A 20500-nucleotide genomic window follows, 5' to 3' on the forward strand; every position below is an offset into this window, starting at 1 on the left:
AGACTGAGCCTTCCCTTTCTCTCTGCCCCTCTTCCATTCCCCATTACTCCTACTCCTTTCCTCTGCTCTATCCGCTTCCCCTCCCACAGCACTCGTGTATATTTGTATATATTATTACTCCACTTTATTAATGATGTGTATACATCTATGATTCCATTTAACTAGTTTGATGGTATTGATTCCCGTCTACTTGTTTTGTTTTGCTGTCTGTCTCCCCGTTTTAGATGTGAGCCCATTGTCGGGCAGTGATTGTCTCTGTTGCTGAATTGTACATTCCAGGGACTTAATACAGTGCTCTGCCCACAGTAAGTGCTCAATAAATACGACTGAATGAATGAACTCAAGCGTACATCACAAATGAGCCAATACGGTGGACATAAATAGTCAAAAACTCCCATCAGGGGAACCTAAAAACAAACAGATTAAATGGCAGTAAGGGAGAAATAAAAATCTAAGAATGGATATTCTGAGGTAAAGCTCTGTTAGACACCTGGAAGAAAATTTAACCACAGAAGGAAACTGGAGACTTAAAGAAGGAAGGAGACCTCTTTGATACTGAAAACTATGCAACCCGAGATAGGGTCGTGTCAAGAGATGTGAGCTGCAGCAGCAGGAACTGGGACAATGAAGTCAGAGTCAGAATGATGAGGTCACCTGACTTGGAAGAATAGTGATACGGCATGCTGGCCATCAGTTAGGAGACAGTGGGTGAAAAGCAGAAGGACCACTCCAGTAGACAGTAGGGTAGGAACAGAAATAATTTGGTTTCTCTGATCATAAATAAGAATGGCTTGGACAAACATACTAGGGCTTTGTTCATGCTTTCTCTTGAAGAATCATACCTTAACCATCATTCCATGTAGACTGTAAGCTCCTTATAGGCAGGGATTTTGTCTAGCAACTCTACACTACTTTCCTATGCACATAACAGAGTGCTTTACCATTGACTGCCTGACAAATCTCTCTCTTATTTTCACAAAAAGTGAAGTCAGCCTTGGTGATTTGTTTACAACATGATTGGTTCTCACCACGTGGCTACCTCTTAGTGGAACTCTCTCCTTAATTTTGGCTACTCATTTCAAAAGCAGGTCCTGCTTTCTTCTATTAAAATACATCTGGCCACTTCCTCATGGAAATGTCCCTCAGAAGGCATTCTTAGTTTGTTTTATTTTATGGGATTCTTGTTTTTATGAATCAAATTTAGCAGCAAATCCAAAATATCAACAAGTGGCCGTAACAATTAATGCCAGTTTTACTCTGGTAATTTACAATCAATTCCTCCTGTTTGGAGTACACTGTGTAGATGTTGCAATGAGAAAGTCATCTCAGTTACAAGAAGCTCTGATGAGACAACTACAAAAAGCACTGGAAAAGTGAAACATGGGATGTAGAAAAAAATACCTGGAAAACCACAGTAATAGTTAAGAGGGAAAGAAAAGTTCAAGGTGCTTACCATGCCTGTGCACAGACGGAAGGAAGAATTGCAGGTCCCCATTACCACTCCCACTGCCATCAAATTGAAACAACTCAGCAGCTTCAAGAAGAGACGGACAGACACACACAATCCACACAGATACATTTATATAATTGAGAGAAGATAGAAATTACAGTGTTTTAAACATTTCAAGTCAATAAGAAAGGCAGTAAGGTGTAACCCCCAAGTAGTCTGCAATTTATGTACATATCTGTAATTTTATCTGTCTCCCTCTCTAGACTCCAAGCTTATTGTCGCAGGGAATGTGTCTGCTAAATTGTACTCTCCCAAGCACTTAGCGCAGTGCTCTGCAAACAGTAAGTACTCAATAAATATGACTAACTGGTCAACTCATTACTTAGAAGTCAGAGAGATTACATAGCAACTGGCCAAAAAAGAACCTGTGCAATTGTACACATGTATTTCCTGCCTCTAACACATTAGCCATCTGATTCAGAAAGGCTTGGATCAGATCTGTAAGTTCAGTGGGGGCAGGGAATATGCCTATTTATTGTTCTTTCGTACTCTCCCTAGCACTCAGCACACGGCAAGTGCTCAATAAATACAACTGACCAACTGACCGGGGAGAGAGGAAGCTGAGGGCCACGGTGGCCAAGGAAGAGTGAAATGAGCACTGGTGGAGTGGGAGATGTCTAGAGCTCCCTGCCCTCTGCCTCTGGTCCTTCAGGACTTGGCTGGGAGTTAGTAGTAATGGCATTTATTTAAACACACTGTGCACAGAGCTTTGTACTAAGTGTTGGGAAGGAATGAATACATAGGTAGGAAGTAGACATAGGTATTCCGACCGCTCCTTCTGGGTGAAACCCAGGCTGGGGTTGTGGAATCAGGGTCAGGGATGAGCTCTGCCTGGATCATCTCCACATTAGGGGCTGGGGTGGGGTCAGGGCCCATACTGGGCACCGTTGCCCATCCCTGGCCTGGGCCCACGTGGATGGGAGCAGGTCCTTCTACTGGCCAAAAGGGTCTTTGATGCCATGACAAAATCATCTGCATACTAGTTCAGCCATTTGGGAAATTCTGCTTTACAGAAAATTAGTCCCAGCCTGTTCTGGTATACATCCACCCCTGCCTAAAACAGAGTCTTGAGGGATACTTAAAGTTAAGAAGGGGGGACAGGGGAAGAGCCGGGGAAAGACACTGAGAAAGAGCAGCTAGAGAGATAGAAGGAGAACCAGGAAAGGAGAGATGGAGAAACCAAGTTTGGAAAGTGTTTACTGGAGAAGAGGGTTGTTCACTATGTCAAAGGATGCAGAGAGATGGAGGAAGTTTAGGATAGAAAAGAGTCCATTGGTTTCAACAAGGAGGAATTCACTGGTGACCCTGTAGCCTAGACTTGTGCTTCATCACTTTTGCCTTCCACTAAAAATCATGAAAATAAGGCTCAACGGAGAAATGTAAACCGGCAGAGAAGCCTCTAGATAGGTATAGGAAGATTTTCAACTCAAACCATATTTTTTCTCAGAAAAAGATGGAATACAGTAAATCTTGGGACCATTAACTGATTTCTTCTTTAGTTCAATAACGGCCACGAAAATATGATTTGCTTAAGGTCTGCTTTAGATGGTCGAAACTAAGGAGATGTTCTAAAATTAAAAGAGTGGCCTGGGAATTTTTTATTGAGTTTATTTTGAAATAAAGTTTTAAACACTCAAAATCATTTTCAGATCCTTTTACTAGTTTACATGTTTTCCCTTTGTAAACAGTAATTGGTCATAGATTCCCCCGAAGTAGGCTTTTCTGCATAATAAATGGACTGCAATTTTATAGAATAAAAGGAAAAATGTTTTTTCCCCTAAGAAAAATATTAAACCACCTTATCAGGCTGTATACACGGCAATGGAAGTAGGCCTACAGAGAAAAACTCCGGTATACTCTTCTCACCTCCTCCTTCTGAGTTCAGCAACTCAACCTTAAAAGATTTTTCCAGTTCTGGAATAGAATTGTCCATGATGTTGACAGCAATGTACTTATATCTTTCTCCCGGCTGAAATTCCAGTGTGCCTGCAATGTCCTGAAATAAAATGTGAAATGAAAAGAGTTTGTTTCCACTTTACCCCTGCGGACTAGATTTAGCCTGTCACCTCCTTTTTCTGCAGAACCCTAAACTCTCAATGTTTTTAGGGCCATTTTAAGGCAACAGATCTCAGATCTCTTTGAGAACTAAGACCTCCTGGAATGAGAGGCTTCAATTCATTCATTCAATCATATTTATTGAGTGGTTACTGTGTGCAGAGCACTGTACTAATCCAAGACCCTGAGGGAAATGCTTAAAGAGCTGACTAAGGTCCTTTCTCTATATTTACACTTTCTGTGCTACTAACTGGCATGCTAATTTGGTGGTTTTTTCCTTGAAATAATCTTTTAAGAGCAATATCAAGTAACTGCGCAGAAAAATCAAGTAACTGAATGACTGACCTTAATATTATTCTCAATTAACAGAAAAACATTTTATTTATGGCACACTGCTTCCTTAGTCCACATAATGACACACTATCTTATCCTCAAAGTACCAGAACCCTATGCTATCAAATGGCTACAAACAACTCAAATCATTTAATTAAGCATACTATGTCCATTAAACCATTATAGAGTTGGGCACCAAAATGAAAACCTTGCTTTGCTTTTTGAACTAGCCATAGATGAAATTCTGTCTAAGGAAGAAGAGTAGTAACTCAAAGCTTACCTGATTTTTAGCATTAGTGTGTAGCAAGGCTTTCTTGGCCCATAAAAAAGAGGATTTGGACGCCTGTACCTGTTTTCCTGAGCACCATTCTTACCTGATAATCCTTAGGGCTGTAAGCTGTCAAAGAAACTGTTCTGTATTTTACCAGAACTTTTCCCAGAAGCCCTTGAGCTCGGACCACAAGTAACTTGACCTCTCCAATTTCCTCTTTCACAAAAATGTGTGGGATGCTGGATGCAGGTCGAATCATTTTATCACCAGCTCTAGGAGGCATTCCCACTGAGAACTGCAGCAAACCTGTTGCAAAAAAACACCAATTCAGGAACAGCCTGATGGGCAAGTTTCATTAACCATTTAAAAAGTTTTTGTGGGATTTCTGAATGAAAATGCATTTGAAATATCATGCAAATGTTCCTTACTCTTTTTTGGAGAAAATAAAATTTAGTCACTAGTGGCCTGATTGGCATGTTTTGAAAGATATAAACATCAAAATAATTTGTTTAAATTGAAAGCAATATTGCTCACATTAATTTTCAAGTTTCACAAGATTCCATAAAATTTTAATTCCATTTTTCTTCTTTAGACACTTGAAACAAAAAAAATTTCAAAATGGGATTTTACTTTTTACTGAGAGCCATGAGCCAAATTTGAAGGTTTACCCTAAAACAGGGCTTCTGTCACTTTCTGGTCACTGTTTATAAAAAGGTTCCACATAATGGTATTTTCAAAGACAAAATGCCACCTGAGCATCCAATTAAAAATTTCAAAGGCTTGAACTGCGAAGGAATTTTAACGTTTATGCCCATTTTCCCTTCCATTAATTATAAAGCAAATCCTACAGGCCTAAAGTTTGACCGGAGGTTTGACTGTTTCCACTAAGATTCTTACCATATGGGTGATCGCTAGCTTTGATGGTGATATCTGTAGTTTCCTTTTCTATGTCAATGCTTGCTCCGCTTGTTGGGGTTGAACCAAATTTGCCATCTCCAGAGATTGCAGACACCAGTGTTACACGGAAATATTCATTCAGTTCTGGGAGATCATCATCGACAACATACAAATTCAACACCTAGAGTTCGAAATAGTGACATTAAATTACTAAAAAGGATAGTGACATTAAATTACTAAAAAGGATATTTTGTTGCCAATGGAGATTATGCACTAATAATAATTAGGGAAGCAGAGAAGCAGGGAAGCAGCGTGGCTCAGTGGCAAGAGCCTGGGCTTTGGAGTCAGAGGTTATGGGTTCGACTCCCAGCTCTGCCACTTGTCAGCTGTGTGACTGTGGGCAAGTGACTCTGTGCTTCAGTTACCTCACCTGTAAAATGGGGATTAACTGTGAGCCTCACGTGGGATGACCTGATTACCCTGTATCTCCCCCAGCGTTTAGAACAGTGCTCTGCACATTGTAAGCGCTTAACAAATACGAATATTATTAATACTTACGATGGTATTTGTTAAGGACTTACTATGTGCCAAGCGCTGTTCTAAGTGCTGAAGTAGATACAAGGTAATCACGTTGTCCCACGTGGGGCTCACAGTCTTAATCCCCATTTGCAAAAGTAAAGTAACTTGCCCAAAGTCACACAGCTGACAAGTGGCAGAGCCAGAATTAGAACCCACGATCTCTGACTCCCAAGCCCGTGCTCTTTCTACTAAGCCATGCCGCTTCTCAAAGGAATACAAAGTGCCCGGATGAGAAATAATAACAATTATTATTACTATCACAATTATGTTAAGCACTTACTAACTGCCAAGGTATCATGTAAGCAATGGGGTAGAAGCAAGATAATCAGATTGGTCATAGCCCCATAAGGGGCTCACTGTCTAGGAGGCAAGCAAGTATTTTATCCCCATTTTTCAGATAATAGAACTAGAGCCCAGACAGTTTAATAATGTTGGTATTTGTTAAGCGCTTACTATGTGCCGAGCACTGTTCTAAGGGCTGGGCACTGTTCTATGCCCTTGGTCCAGGGGCAGAGCTGGGACTAGAACCCTAGTCTTCTGACCCCTAGTCCTGTGGTCTTTCCACTAGACCGCTCCGCCTGACTTGTTCAGGGCCACTCATCAGGTAAAGCCCATAAGGGCTATTGTCCTGTGCCTTAAGGATCTCCCACTTCCATCAATCTGAGAGCGGTCACATGCCCACATGTGCCCAGGCTACTCCACCTTTCCTCTCATGGGGACTTGGCCATCCCTACTTCACTCCCTTTGGGACTCCATTGCCAGGGATAAAATCCCTTAGGAATCAGGCAACAGCCTGTTTCACATCCCCAAAGACTACACCGGAAGAACTGGATTAACCAGCAAAGGGAAAGATGGACAAGAATTGCCACTTTCATTTCTGCAACAACTGCAGTTAGGAGTAAACTAAGGAATTTAGACAAATAGTGGGGGGAAGGGGTGGAGACGGGTGGGTGTGTGTATGTGTGAGAAAGGGAAGGGGAGGAGAAGGGAAGGAGAGAGAGAGATTGATCAATTGTAAGGCAAATCAGTACCAAACAGGGGCAAGCCCACTTAAACCCAACTGTTGCATAAAAAATCCCAGCAGAGATGTATCTAGCCTGAACCTGCTTCTCCTCTTCCTTGGGCCACCCCTGGCCCAGCTCTGGCTTCCAAACATAGCCTCACTGAAATCCCCAAGGCCAGGAGCTGTGGTCACTTTGGAGAAAACAGTGTCAGCAGCAATTGGTGTCAGCAAGACTAAAGACAATAACTGTGGTATTTGTTAAATGCTATGTGCCAAGTTCTGTGCTAAACGTTGGGGTAGATACAAGATCTGTTCAGACACTCTATAAAAAAAGATCAGCTAAGAGGGAGAAGGGTGTGAAAGGGTAAAGAGTTGATGAGAAGCCCATACCACCTCTTCTGCATTCTTCCTTAAAGTCCCCAGAACCTCAGCTGGCCAAGAGGAAAATGTGCTCAGCCTGCACTGGAGAGCTTAGTCCATTCTTCTATTTCTTCCAGGCAGAAATGGGCAAGAAGGCAGATGAGCCACCTTAAAATGGCATTCTTTCCACCAAGAGAGGATGAGGATCGCAGCTCTGGAAGGACTGGCCTGTTCTGCTTCACCGGAGAGGAATCAGGGGGGATGCCGGAATTCAACCAAGGCAGATGCTAACAATCATCCTGAATGATTACAAAGTACTTTACATTTGGCCTCCTCTTTTAAAAATAATTCTACCCCCAAGACCTATAGGAGAGGGCAGGTTATAAGGCCAAGCGAGTTGTAGAGCAATAAACCGCACTGAAATAAGATGCTAGAATTATGCCCACTGCTTAAGGATAAGAGAAAGATATTTCACAGACGGCTCTCAAAGAAGCAAATACTTCGCTTTAAGCAGAAGATAGGGTTTACCTCTGATCTTTGCCAAGGGAGGAAAGTGATAGTTCCACTTGCATTTGCAAAATCGTCCACAGGGTAATGAATGTTGGCTGTGTCGATCTGAGAGATGGTGTAAGACACGTACACATAATCCAGGGCCCCCCTTGTCCGCTCCACAACACATGAAATTGTGGATCCCTCCTCTGCAGTCTGAAAGGAAATAATATCAATCAATGCTGACTCCACTCAATAAAGAAAATTAACAGCAAGAAATTTTTCTGAAAAATGTTCCCCATGACTTGAATTTCATCAATGTCCAGCTATTTAACTGAATGTGAAACCATAAATATGGAAAAATACAAGGTGGAAATCCATCAGTGGTATTTACTGAGCACTGAGCAAGCAGAGTAAAATATTAAGTGCTTGGGAGAGTACAATGCATCAGGGGAATACAGGAAACACCAATTTCATTATATGTGATACTATCTACATACCCCTTGGTTTAATCATTGTATGGGATCTCTTTAAAACCTTTGAGGTTTGGGACCACATCTCTTCTTTTGATTCCTCCTTTAGTGCTTAGTATAGTTATTCACACATAATAGGTCTTTAAAAAAATCTACTGACACCAATACTGTCTTAGACATTGTGTGCCTACGGTGGGTTCTCTGAAAGGGTGGTGGGCTACAACAGTTGTATTTCTTTTGTCCAGTGGTGAAAACAACTCTGGGGATGAACGAGAACAGGACCCAAATTTGTGGCCATTGCAAGAGGTAGAATAATGACTCACAAATCTTCCAGAGTTACCTACCCAGAGCATCTAAGGGTAATGGTTGCTACAGCTAATAAGGTGGAATTTGAGTCATTGGGGAATGATATTTGTGCTCATTTAACCAGAGGATCATCATTTTTCTAAAGCATCTTCTAGTGGAGTAAAACGACCCTTTATCAATGGCTTCTTTAAAGCAAAATGGAGAATTTTTCTTTAAGTTACTCAACTTCACCATTTCAGAAGCCCATCTTTCAGACTGCTACATCTTTAAAGCCTAAACCTTAACCGTACAAGACAGCAATTTAAGCGTGAAAGTTTAGACAATAAAGGGCACTATTTCAGTGGGGAAAAGTCACAAGTCTAGATATTAGTGTACTTCTAGAGGGACCAGGAAGAATTCCAACCCCAAAAAATAAAAGCAAATGGCTGCATCCTTGAAACTTTCATTTAAAAAAAAACTGCATCTCCAAGCTTTTCCCTAATCCTTTGTATTGACTTAGCATCGTTCCCTTGAGAATTCAGTAGGTTTGCATTAGTCATTGCTGTCATTTTGGATTGGGGAAATTGAGGTTCAAAAAGGGCAACTCTCCTAATTTGACTTTACACATCAGCCAGGGCAGAGTCTCCATCAAAACCTGAAGGCCTAGACATGTTTTCTGCTTTGAAGAGGCCAACCACAAAATGATCTGAATGAGCTGACAAGAACCAGATGGGATTTCATAGGCCCTAAAATACAGGATCTTGAATGATCATAAATTGAGGGGAGTGGAAAATATTACATCAGATAATTTCATACAAGACGGAGATCTTAGTACCACTCTTTTCTACTAAACTCAGGTGAAAAATCTTGACACAAACTATTTAGCTCAACACCATGTCATTCAGTAGAATCATGATGAGTCAATGCTATTTACTGCACACTTTCTACGTACCAAGCACTGTACTGAGTGCTTGGGAGAGTTCAACATCACGATGATCTTTGAACAAGCCTTCCTTGCTGAAATAGAAGGTGAATGCTGAACAAGTAGTGTAGTCCATTAATTTTTAATTTCGTCTCAAGCTTGGGTGATGGACTGGGATATCAGAACGTATCAGTAGCACTTGTATCTAAAGGAATCTATTAACCCAACATATGGCAGGCACTTAAAAGCAGACATGGTCCAAACTGAAATGAAGCTCTCAGGAACACAAGTACATTCCCCCAAAGCTCTCAATCATAATATTAAAAACACAATAGCATGGAGGCTAATTAAAGGGATGGTGGGTTTATCTGCAACTCACAAAAACAAGCTAAATGAAATATTTAGTTTGTGAAATTAGATAGCAGAAGTAGCAGAAAAGAAGCATCCCTATTAGCTATGCATCCAAAAGTGACCCGTGGCAGTCAGGCAAACTCCAGACACAGTCATTTGGAGTCAGTGCCTTCCCAACAATGCAGGGGGGGAAAGAGAGATACAAGGGGGATCTCCAATCCATTCCTGAATCCTATGATCTGTAACTGCTGCTCAGATGGTATAGGAAGGGAGACCGAGGGACACTGTACATAAGGAGAAAGAGACAGACAGATCCTCCCTCCATCCCCTCCTAAAACTTGAGGGAGCTGTGCTGCACATGATCGACATCTCCCTACCAACCCTAATGGCATACACCTGCCCTGTGTGGTTTTCAGTATAAATGAGACCTCTAACAAACAGACCCATCGACATTACAGCATCCATACAACCCTCCCCACCCCCAGGAAAGTCCTGCCCATTCACACTGAATCAACAAAAAGTAAGATCCAGCTCTATCTCACTTCTTTCTGTTCTTATTACAAATAATATTGCTTGTTTTGTTGTTCATATCCCCGACAACATATTAGCAATTTGCAGTTAAATCTCAATCAATGTACAGATGTAAAACTGCATATGCCAGCCTATCTACAGGTCTGAATTTGAGTCTAAGTCTTGCAGGTGGGTAAAGAATGTCATCTGCCAACTCCGGAGCCCTGTTAATGATGATATTCAACAAGTATTAACTTCACGCCAAGCACTGCAGCACAAAACCCTGGTGTAGATATAGAAGCAGAAGCAGCGTGGCTTAATGGAAAGAGCATGGGCTTGGAAGTCAGAGGTCATGGGTTCAAATCTCAACTCCACCACTTTTCAGCTGAGTGACTTTGGGCAAGTCACTTAACTTTTCTGTGCCTCAGTTACTTCATCTGGGGATTAAGACTGTGAGCCCCATGTGGGACAACCTGATTACCTTGGATCAACCCCAGCACTTAGAACAGTGCTTTGCACACAGCACTTAACAAATACCATAATTATTATTATTATAACAGGACACAGTCCCATGACCAAAGGATACTTTGATAATGACAGATCTGAAAATCCTTAAAAATACAAAAACATTCCTACACAATTTCAACAGAATGTAAATTAACCATTTTATATGATAACACTTTTGAAAACAAGGAATTTTTTTGGCCTTCCTTCAAATGTGCAGAAGTATTTCCCAGTGTTCTCTACTCTTACTGTCTTTTTGGCAGAGCAGCACTCACTCTGAGTGAGAAGCAGCAAGATAGATAGCACCCAGGCCTGGTAGTCAGAAGAACCTGGGTTCTAATCCCGGCTCTGCCACTTGTCAGCTGTGTGACCTTGGGAAAATCACTTTACTTCTCTGTGCCTGAGTTACCTCATCTGTAAAATGGGGATCGAGACTGTGACTTCTATGTGGGACAGGGACTGTGTCCAACCCAATTTGCTTGTATTCACCCTAGCACTTAAGTACAGTAACTGGCACATAGTAACTGCTTAACAAATACCATAATTACTATTATCCAGAGGGTCATCCTTGAAGGAAAATTGTACCCTTGGTGAAGTGTGTTAAAGCTTTCGGAGCTGCTAGGGTACGATTTACTACCATTTGATGATACACTTTGAATTTGAAAATTCTGCATGTGTTGTACACAAATCCTTATTACAGTTACCATTCTTGTTAAGTGCAGGTTTCCTTACCCAAAACATGAGTGTGCCAAGGATGAAAACGGTTATCCCCGTTACTGATAGTGAGCAGAAGACACTGTACTCCAGAATATCCCAGCCACATGTTCGCTGTGGCTAAAGGCCTTACCTCAGGTATACAAGCACCTGTAAAGCCAAACAACCCATTGGCATTGTCACTCTTTTGTATTCTCAATCTTGCAGTGCTGTTCTCCCGGGAAACACGAGCTCCGCCACGGGCTGACACTAGTTTTAGAATGAATAATTCTTCTCCTTCCTCTTCCTTATCATCTCTTGCGGAAACAATGAATGACTTATTGGTTTCTCCCTCCCGGAACTCCAGATAGCCAGAAATGGGGTGCAAATCGGTCTTTGCTGGGGTAGCGTGAAGTTCAGAGATTTCTTCTCTGCTTAATTTGCGCTCATACAATCTCACATCCTGCATGAGTCCAGTAAACCTCTCTGTACCACGCACCCCTGCGCCAACTCTCAATATCCCAGCACCTGAAATTACAAAATGACCAGATAAAGCTTCGGCAGTAACGTACTATGAACAAATCTGATCAAAGCCGAAAACAAAGAGAATACTGCTGATGGAAGACATAGAAGCCACAGTAAAAATAAGTCATATTTAAGTCCTTACTAGGTGTCAATTATTGCATTAAATGCTAGGGTAGATATAATCACATCAGAAGGTCCCTGCCCGATATGGGGCTCACAGTCTAAAGGAGAAGGAGAGCAGGTATTTTATATCCATTTTCACCGATTAGGAAATTGAGGAACACAGAAGCTAAGTGACTTGCCAATGTCACATAGCAGGCAAGTAGCAGAACACTTCAAATTCTCTTGACGATAAAACATCCATGATGCTAAAATAACTTAATCCAGCAAAAACTTTAGGGTGATGCCACATCACAAAAGAAACTTATTATTTCTGTGTTATTTGGTTTATGCAAACCTTGGCTTCCATTCTCTTTCCCAAAAAAGAAAAAATGATGGAATCCAAGAATCATCTTTTCCATTTTAATTTATAGCAAGGTTTAGAGGCATGTGCAAGGAATGGAAAATAGCTAAAAGGTACTGTTCATGGGCTAAGCATTTCTAAAGTTTTAACACTTCATTATATTCAGGAGTTTGACAAGATTTTATTTAGCCAAGTTTTCAATATATTAACACCCTGAGAAATTTCAAAGTGAAGTTAGCTGGGAATGTTTTTTCCAGCCAATACAGCACATCAGCAAAAAATACTCCATGAATTATGTCTTCACTACCACCACCTGGGTATCTATAATCCATCCTATATTTGTCCTTTATATTCAAAGATGTACACTTTTCTCCTCAGTGCCAACGGTGTTTATTGATGCAGGGACTATTTTTAGTACTACCATTTTGACCTGGTGACATCACAAACACAAATAAAGGATCTTTATTTTCCTCGTTGAAGGGTACAATCACTCCTTAAATCTTGGGTAATATAGTTTTAGGAAACAATTGTACTGTAAACTATTGTTCCATTTTAGGATTAAATAAAATGGAAAAATACAAAATGACAAGGACCAAAAATGAGGGCCATGGTGAAGAAGAAGAACACAGGACAGAAAGGAATAACTGGAGTTTCATTCAAGGGAACACAATGGGACTCATATTGATGCACTCTATGCCACTAACATTAACATTCATTCATACATTCATTCAATTGTACTTACTGAGTGTTTACTGTGTGCAGAGCATATACTAGGCACTTGGGAGAGTACAATTTAATAATGAACATTCACATTTCCTGCCTACAATGAACTTAGAATGTTGAGCTCTCTCTCCCTCCACTTGTTTACATGATTATTTCCTTTCATAATTGTCTCATTCAAAAGCTCCCCCCAAATAGCTTGCCAAGCTTATTTTATGAATTAGTCAATCAACCAATGTTTGGTTGAATGATTTCCCCTTCTAGACTGCAAGCTCATTATGGGCAGGGAACGTGTCTGCTAATTCTTTTGTATTGTACTCTCCTAAGCGCTTAGAACAGTGTTCTTTACATAGTACATACTAAATACATACCACTGATTGACTGATTGGTATTTACTGAGCATTTACAGTGTGCGGAGAACTATTCAGTGCTGGGGAAAGTACAATATAACAAAGTTGGTAAATACACTCCCTTCCCACAAGGGTCTTACAGTCTACGGGACAGACATTAAATTATATTAGGGATAGGGAAATAGTAGAGCATGATCACTGTGGAACATTAGCAAGTGCAATGGGGGCGAGTTCAAAAATCAACACTGGGAATTTTCTTGCTTACCCACAGTGGTTTAAAACCCACTTCTTAACTGTCTGTTTCTGGCCGGGGAGAGAAAACTGACAAGCCACCCAAGCTCAAAAATATCACTGGCTGGTTTGCCCAGGAGGAGAATCTCAATCTGAGGGTTGATCCAATCGTCCCAGATTTGTCAAATTAACCCTGTAAAATAAGGATCCGGCCTGCTTGGCCACAAACTCTTTTTTACATTTTTCCTGTGTTATACTCAGTCTTTCCTCAGCTGAAATTTTCAAGAAGCTGGTGATCAAGTGTTCTTTAAAATACGAAGCCCTTAAAATTGTTCCACTTCCTCTTTGTTGTCTGGTGCTGGGAAAGAAAACGTGTCTCAGAATCACTGCAGCAGCACCATCTTTATAAGTTAAAATGAAGCCATGGTAGGTCTGGTGGTTTTAGGGGAACAGAATGATCAGATTGGGGTGCTGCCGGAACCCAGCAGAACTTTGATCTGTCCTGCAGTCTGGTTAGCTTCAAGACCCATTTTCCCAGGAGTACCTCAGCGATGTTAATCTTATAATACTTCATGAATTCATTCTTTCAATCATATTTATTGAGCGCTTGTGTGCAAAGCACTGTACTAAGCACTTGGGAGAGTACAATACAACAGACACACATTCCCTGCCCACAACAAGCTCACAGTCTAGAGTTTCTTACCCAATTGTTTCTTCTGGCCCCCAAAGTGACCTTCAATTCTTACCGTATGTTTCGAGGAAAAGGCAAGTGCTACTGGATTAAAAAAAGCTCCACTGTCACCACAGAACCATTTAGGAGGGAATAGCACAAAAAAGCATGATTTAGTCTACACTACTCTCTGAATATATGAATATAGTGATACTGAATATCACTCTCACCAAACCCATGTCTATTCTCTGCTAAATTCCTCTCCCACTGGAATATGACAATTCAAAGATTTCCTTCATTTCCTTAGTGACCTAATGGAGAAGGCATAGACCTAGGAGTCTGAAAACTAGGGTTCTAATCCTGACTCTGCCACTTAAATGCCGTGAGACCTTGGGTCTGTTAACTTCTCTATATCTCAGCTTCCTCATCTGTGAAATGGAAATGAAATACCTGTTCACCCCCTTACTTAGACTGTGAATCCCATGTGGCAGAGGACTGGTGCCCAACCTGACTTGGCACACAGTACGCTCTTAAAAAATACCACTTTTTTATTATAAAAACATACCTATTTTAAACTGAGATGTCTGGATCCAGGCCCAAACTCCATATAGTGTGAGCTCCTTGAGGGCAAGGTCCATGTCTATCAAATGCACCATAATGTACTAGATGCTTAATATGGTGCCCGGACCACAATAAGCCCAGTAACTAAATACAATTGATTGACTGTTTTATACTTGGACAATGGTTTAAATGCCAAATGCCTGCTTCATCCTTAAACTATTTACGAGGTCAGGCTACATGAAAAAGTAACTGATATGGCTTGCTTCATTTCTTTAAGTTCCATGCACTCTCCCACCTTGAAAGCCCAGAGACAACAATGTGACTTTTGAGTTCAAGTGGCGTGGGATTCCTCATCTTGACAACTGAATTCACAAGTGCTTTTTTCCTCCCAAGAGTATCCATATTTTAATCACAAATATTAACTGGGAAGGCTCCACTCACCATCAGCAATTGCTTCTCCTTTCAAGCTCTTGATTCCTCTGGGCATTGGATTTCCATCAAGGTAAAACTCAATTATGCTATCATCCAGGATAATCAGAAGATGGAGCCAAACATTTTCTTCCAAGTATTTCATGACCGTTGTCTTGGCAACAAAGGTCACATTGGAGCCCAGAGTGGTGTAATGAAGCATGAGGGTCACATGAGACTCATTGGTTTGAATTTTCACACCGTAGTAGATGGCATCGCTGCTACTTTCCTTTGCAATAACAAATCCATTGGTATCGGCATCAGGCACCACCCAAGCTGAAAATGTGAAGTTGGTAATTGAATTATTCCTAGGAGCATGGTATTCTGGACTAACGGTGCCGAATGCATCTTCCATTCCACTAAAGTACAAGGCGTCTGTTCCGCTGTGAGGACGCCTCCTGTGAGGCTGGGCCTGCACAGAGTTGGCAAAATAGCCAAGTAACAAAAAATCTTTCATTGGCGGTAACCCGGCACTGAACTCACAGGACAGTATTTCCCAGCCCAGTCGGACATCTCCAAAGGTGCCCTGTTGCCTCCAGATAGTGAAGCTGGCAACATATGACATATCATCTTCTGAGAGGACATCTTCGGCTATTTCCAGGTCTTGGCTCTTGGGATCTATCACGAAGACTCCAAAGGGATCGTCATTAAATGGAATCATTACCATCACCTGGAGATTGCTTTCTGCAAGCTGGCCACCGGGGCCTGGGAACCCACCTGTTTAATGAAAATACGAAACATGAAGTCAGAAACCATAATCCTACTGTGGTGTATTGTGGTGGGTAAAGTAATGATAATATTACCACATGTCAAGTATTGTGCTAATCATACAGGTGGAAACAATATAATCAAATCAGATACAGTACCTACCCCACAAGGGGCTCAGAGTCTAAGGGGCTCAGAGGGAGAACAGCTATTTAATCCCCATTTTACAGATGAGGAAACTGTGGCACAGAGAAGTGATTTGCCCAAAGTCACAGAGCAGACAAGTGGCAGAGTCAGGGTTAGAACCCAGTTTGTTCTGACTCCTAGTCCCATGCTCTTTCCACTAGACCATGCCGCCCCGACTCCACAAAAAAATTAGACGGCTTCATTTAATTTCCCACAGGTATAATCTCTCAATCAATAGCACACCCCAATTCTTCACAAATATTTGACCAGTAGAAATGAATATAGCTATATTATTAACCAGTCAATGATATTTATTGAGCATTTACGGCACGCAGAGCACTGAACTAAGCACTTGGGAAAGTACAATTATTGATAAGGATAGGTATATCTATCTCAGTAAGTTATATTTGTCCTAATACTTTTTTTTGCTGGTATAAAACATATCCATACCCATCTGTTCCATTTTAAGAATATGACAAGTCATGGATTTGTCTGTGGGGCGATTTTCTAAAGGAAAAAAGAAAGTTCCACTAGGGAGTCACAGAGGGTAAGAGAGTGAGCACAGGACAAGTCAAGCACTTCGGACAAGTCAAGCACTTCAAAGCCACAACTCGAAAAGATTCCAGGCCAAAAACCCAGTATATGTGGCAGGGAATTCATTCATTTAATCATATTTATGAGCACTTACTGTATGAAGAGTACTTTACTAAGTGCTTGGAAGAATACAACAATGAATAGTTACATTTCCTGCCCACAAGGAGCTTAAAGTCCAGAGGGAACTGTAGGAAATGACTCCTGCTTAACATAAATATGTTAGCTTAAATTGCACTAAAGTAGGCGTAAAACTAATGGGACCTGGAACTGCTCCTCACCTTCAAAACCCTCTTTCACATTTCCTTCAGGAGGCCTTCCCTAGCCCCTTAATTTCCCCTATCCACCCAAACCTCTGCGTCATCTATGAACTTGGCTGTGTACCCCTTAAGCACATTAGTACTCATCTCAGCCCCACAGCACATATGTAAATATTCCTACAATTTACTATTACCCCTAATCATTAATCTATTTTGACATTTATCTCCCCCAGTAGAGTGTAAACTCCTTGTGGTCAGGGAATCATATCTACCAACTCTGATGCACTGTTCTGTCCCAAGACCTTAGTGATAATAATAATAATAATGGTATTTGTTAAGCACTTACTATGTGCCAGGCACAGTACTAAGCTTTGGGGTGGATACAAGTAAATTGGGCTGGACACAGTCCCTGTCCCACAAGGGGGATCATAGTCTTAAACCCCATTTTACAGATGAGAACTGAGGCCCAGAGAAGTGAAGTGACTTGCCCAAGATCACACAGCAGACAAGTGGCGGAGCAGGATTAGCACCCAAGTCCTTCTGACTCCCAGACTGTGCTCTATCCATTAGGTCATGATGCTTCCCTGCACTCTGTACACAATAAGTGCTCAATAAATGTCACTGATTATAGTCATTCTAATAATCAAAACGTGATTAGCAGTGTCTAAGCACCAATGTACTTTTTTGGAGAGGGAAATGGCAGGTAGAAGGGAGAGAGCAGGGTGGGAGAAAACGGTACCTGAGACATTGGTGAGTTTTAGAATAAAATGTTCATTGAATTCGGGAATTTTGTCTGGAAAAGCCTGCAGAGTTAGTGTTTTCGATCCTTCACCATCCAAGAACCAGACAGTCCCAGATGTTTCATAGAACTCTTGACCAGGTTCCAAAGCAGTATCATTCCTGAACAACTGCCAGGTCAAAGAGATGTCTCCAAAGTGTCCTCTGTTCCTCAAAATCCTATGCAATCCAGAATACATAAATGAGTTTTCCAGAAAATGTAATGACTTTGAACTTTAATATTCACATATACTTTAGATAAACTTCCTAGGCACCATCTTTAACAGTCTGCCAAACAACAACTCCAAGACCACGGCCATCAACTCAGTTCATTAAAGGCAGGTCTACAAGAAAGAGCCAGATTTCAAACACAGATCCTGTACAATGTGTAACAGGACAAAGAAAAAAAATCAGACTTTCATGTCATAATCTTCAAAAGCCTGAATAAGTGGAATTCCTGAAGCCGGAGGAAACAAACATACTAGATGTGATGATCAAAAATTCCTGAAAATCAAAGTAAAGTTTTCCTTCCCAACAGACAGAAGTTAGGTTCTCAGAAGTATCAGCAGGTGGCTTATGGGTTAGAGGTGTGGGCGGTGGCTTCAGCGACACTGGGTAAATTCAAGGTTTATGACTCCCTCCAAAAAAAGGCATTTTACAGTCTGTTAAAATAGTTCTGTTCAAGTAACATGAAAAAAGATCAAGTCACAGGAACTGTTTTGATTTCATGGTTTAAATGCCGACATAACAGGAACATTGGGCGTCATGCTATGACTTACTAATAGTTCATTAGCAACCCCCAAAACACAAATTCTAACAGTGAACGTACTGTAAACAGTGACCTTAAAGCAGATATGATAAATTCCCTGGGTATTACTACAGACTTACTGATACACTAATAGAGAGAAGTGCAATGCTACCCAAGTGCCCACTTGAAAGGACAATGCATTTGGGTAACTGGGGTTACTCCAAGCTCTATACAGCACATTACCAGTGGACACTCAAAACCTCAGTTGGAAAATCCCTGTTTGGCAAAGGCAAGTTGAATAGAATTTGAATGCTTACTTACAAGAAATCACTGGTTTCTCCTTCTTCTACTGTCTTATCTACAGGCTCCAGGGAAAAAATGCCATTTGGGTCATCATTAGCTTCAATAATAACGGTAGCTATCCCATGTTTATATACCACTGTGTCACCTATTGAATTTTCAAGAAAAGTTAACACTAAGACAATATGAGGTGAGTTAATAATTGCTTTAAGCTCTGCTTGTCTATCACATTTAAGCATTATTTTCTTGCATACTAAAATATCAACCAGGTGTTGAAGCATTCTGAAGGATTCTGTTGTCAAATACCATTCAGGAAAAAACAGCTTATCCAATACATTCTTTCTGAACTGAGAAAGGAGTAAATACCCAAATATGTTTTTTATTTGAACAAGTTCATTTTATCATTTCAAGAGAAAAGTCTGAACTTATGCAGACATTTATTACAACTAAGATACAGTTTGTACTCCCAAAAAGGGGCATTGTGTTCTTGAGGAACCTGGCATTAAGGCAAACTTGTGCTATAGTTCCAGACATATTTTAACCAGGGCCATATACATGCACAGTTCTTCCAACACTGCTTTGCACTCTTTCCCAAAAGTATTCTCTCAGAGCAAAAATACACATTATGGTAGAACTGGCCAGAGTTTTCTAAATACATAAACAAAAATTTCCAACAACAGCCATCCCATAAAACTAAAGGTGAAAGGGAGAGCTGGGGTTTTTTTTCCCCAAAAAATTATATGCTAATCCATTCCGTAATCAAATCCACTCATATCAAAAGAACTCATATTTATTTCAACATTCACTAGAACACAATATGTACTTTTTGCTTTTGAAAATTTCAGATTTAAAATGTTTCTTGCTGTACTCTCTTGACTAATGTTCTCAATTTATCTATAAATTAAGTTATATAAATGCACAATTTAATAACTTTAAAGCTAAGAAAAAGTTACTGTGGAGGCATGCTAAGCTAACATGGTATATATATATATATATATAATATAGCCACACGACCATTTTGTTGAACACAATCTAAACATTTCTATAAGAAAAATCGTGTTTTTGAAGCAAATATGTATTTCCTTAGACTTAACTTGGTAAAAACATATGCATTACTCTGGTAGAGTGTTATAAAGATTCCATCATAATTCAGTAAGAAAAGTGGCATTTCTTATATAACCGCAGTTATTCTAACCTGTTGAGTTACAGAGGATGATGTAAAATGGCTCATCTGTTTCAGGGATATCATCTTCATTAACAAATATAGATATGCTCCGTTCTCTTCTCCCAATATCAAAAACAAGCCTTTCACCCTTTTCCACAGGAATAAAGTCTCCTTCCTCAGCAGAAGCTCTCCCATTCACGGTGGCATATTGAACCGTGCACACAGTGTCAACAGATCCATTCCTTCGAACTGTAAAGTTAGCAATGCCACCTTCCTGAACCCGCACTACGAGTGGCTCTGAAACAGAGAACAGATCATATTATCCGGGTCTAGGAGCATAATCATCAGACACACAAGCCAAATTACAGGAAACAAGCCATATTACAGGAAACAAGCCATACGAAGAAAGCTTGCTAAGGAGGGGTAACTGATTCAGAGGAGAGGATTCGAGAAAAGATTCCATTTGCGTTTCCCCTTAAGATGATGATGACTGATGGAGTCTCCCCCATGGAGAATGACATGTGAGGCTCAGACCTGAGACTCAA

The 20500-nt window shown here is 40.7% G+C and overlaps 1 protein-coding gene across 1 annotated transcript in view; it reads right to left on the bottom strand.

Annotated features, from left to right (window-relative positions):
• The window catches only part of ADGRV1 (adhesion G protein-coupled receptor V1), a 453964-nt gene that overhangs the window by 379955 nt on the left and 53509 nt on the right, over window positions 1-20500 (bottom strand). The window contains exons 17-26 of the mRNA XM_039911197.1: window positions 19986-20252; window positions 18812-18938; window positions 17705-17922; window positions 15197-15940; window positions 11390-11763; window positions 7537-7713; window positions 5067-5247; window positions 4273-4475; window positions 3377-3506; window positions 1454-1534 (exon numbers count right to left, since the gene is read on the bottom strand). Coding sequence (XP_039767131.1) covers window positions 1454-1534; window positions 3377-3506; window positions 4273-4475; window positions 5067-5247; window positions 7537-7713; window positions 11390-11763; window positions 15197-15940; window positions 17705-17922; window positions 18812-18938; window positions 19986-20252 — 2502 coding nt within the window. The remainder of the gene's footprint in view (window positions 1-1453; window positions 1535-3376; window positions 3507-4272; window positions 4476-5066; window positions 5248-7536; window positions 7714-11389; window positions 11764-15196; window positions 15941-17704; window positions 17923-18811; window positions 18939-19985; window positions 20253-20500) is intronic.

This window comes from Ornithorhynchus anatinus, chromosome 1, assembly GCF_004115215.2.
Source record: "Ornithorhynchus anatinus isolate Pmale09 chromosome 1, mOrnAna1.pri.v4, whole genome shotgun sequence".
Lineage (NCBI taxonomy): Eukaryota > Metazoa > Chordata > Mammalia > Monotremata > Ornithorhynchidae > Ornithorhynchus > Ornithorhynchus anatinus.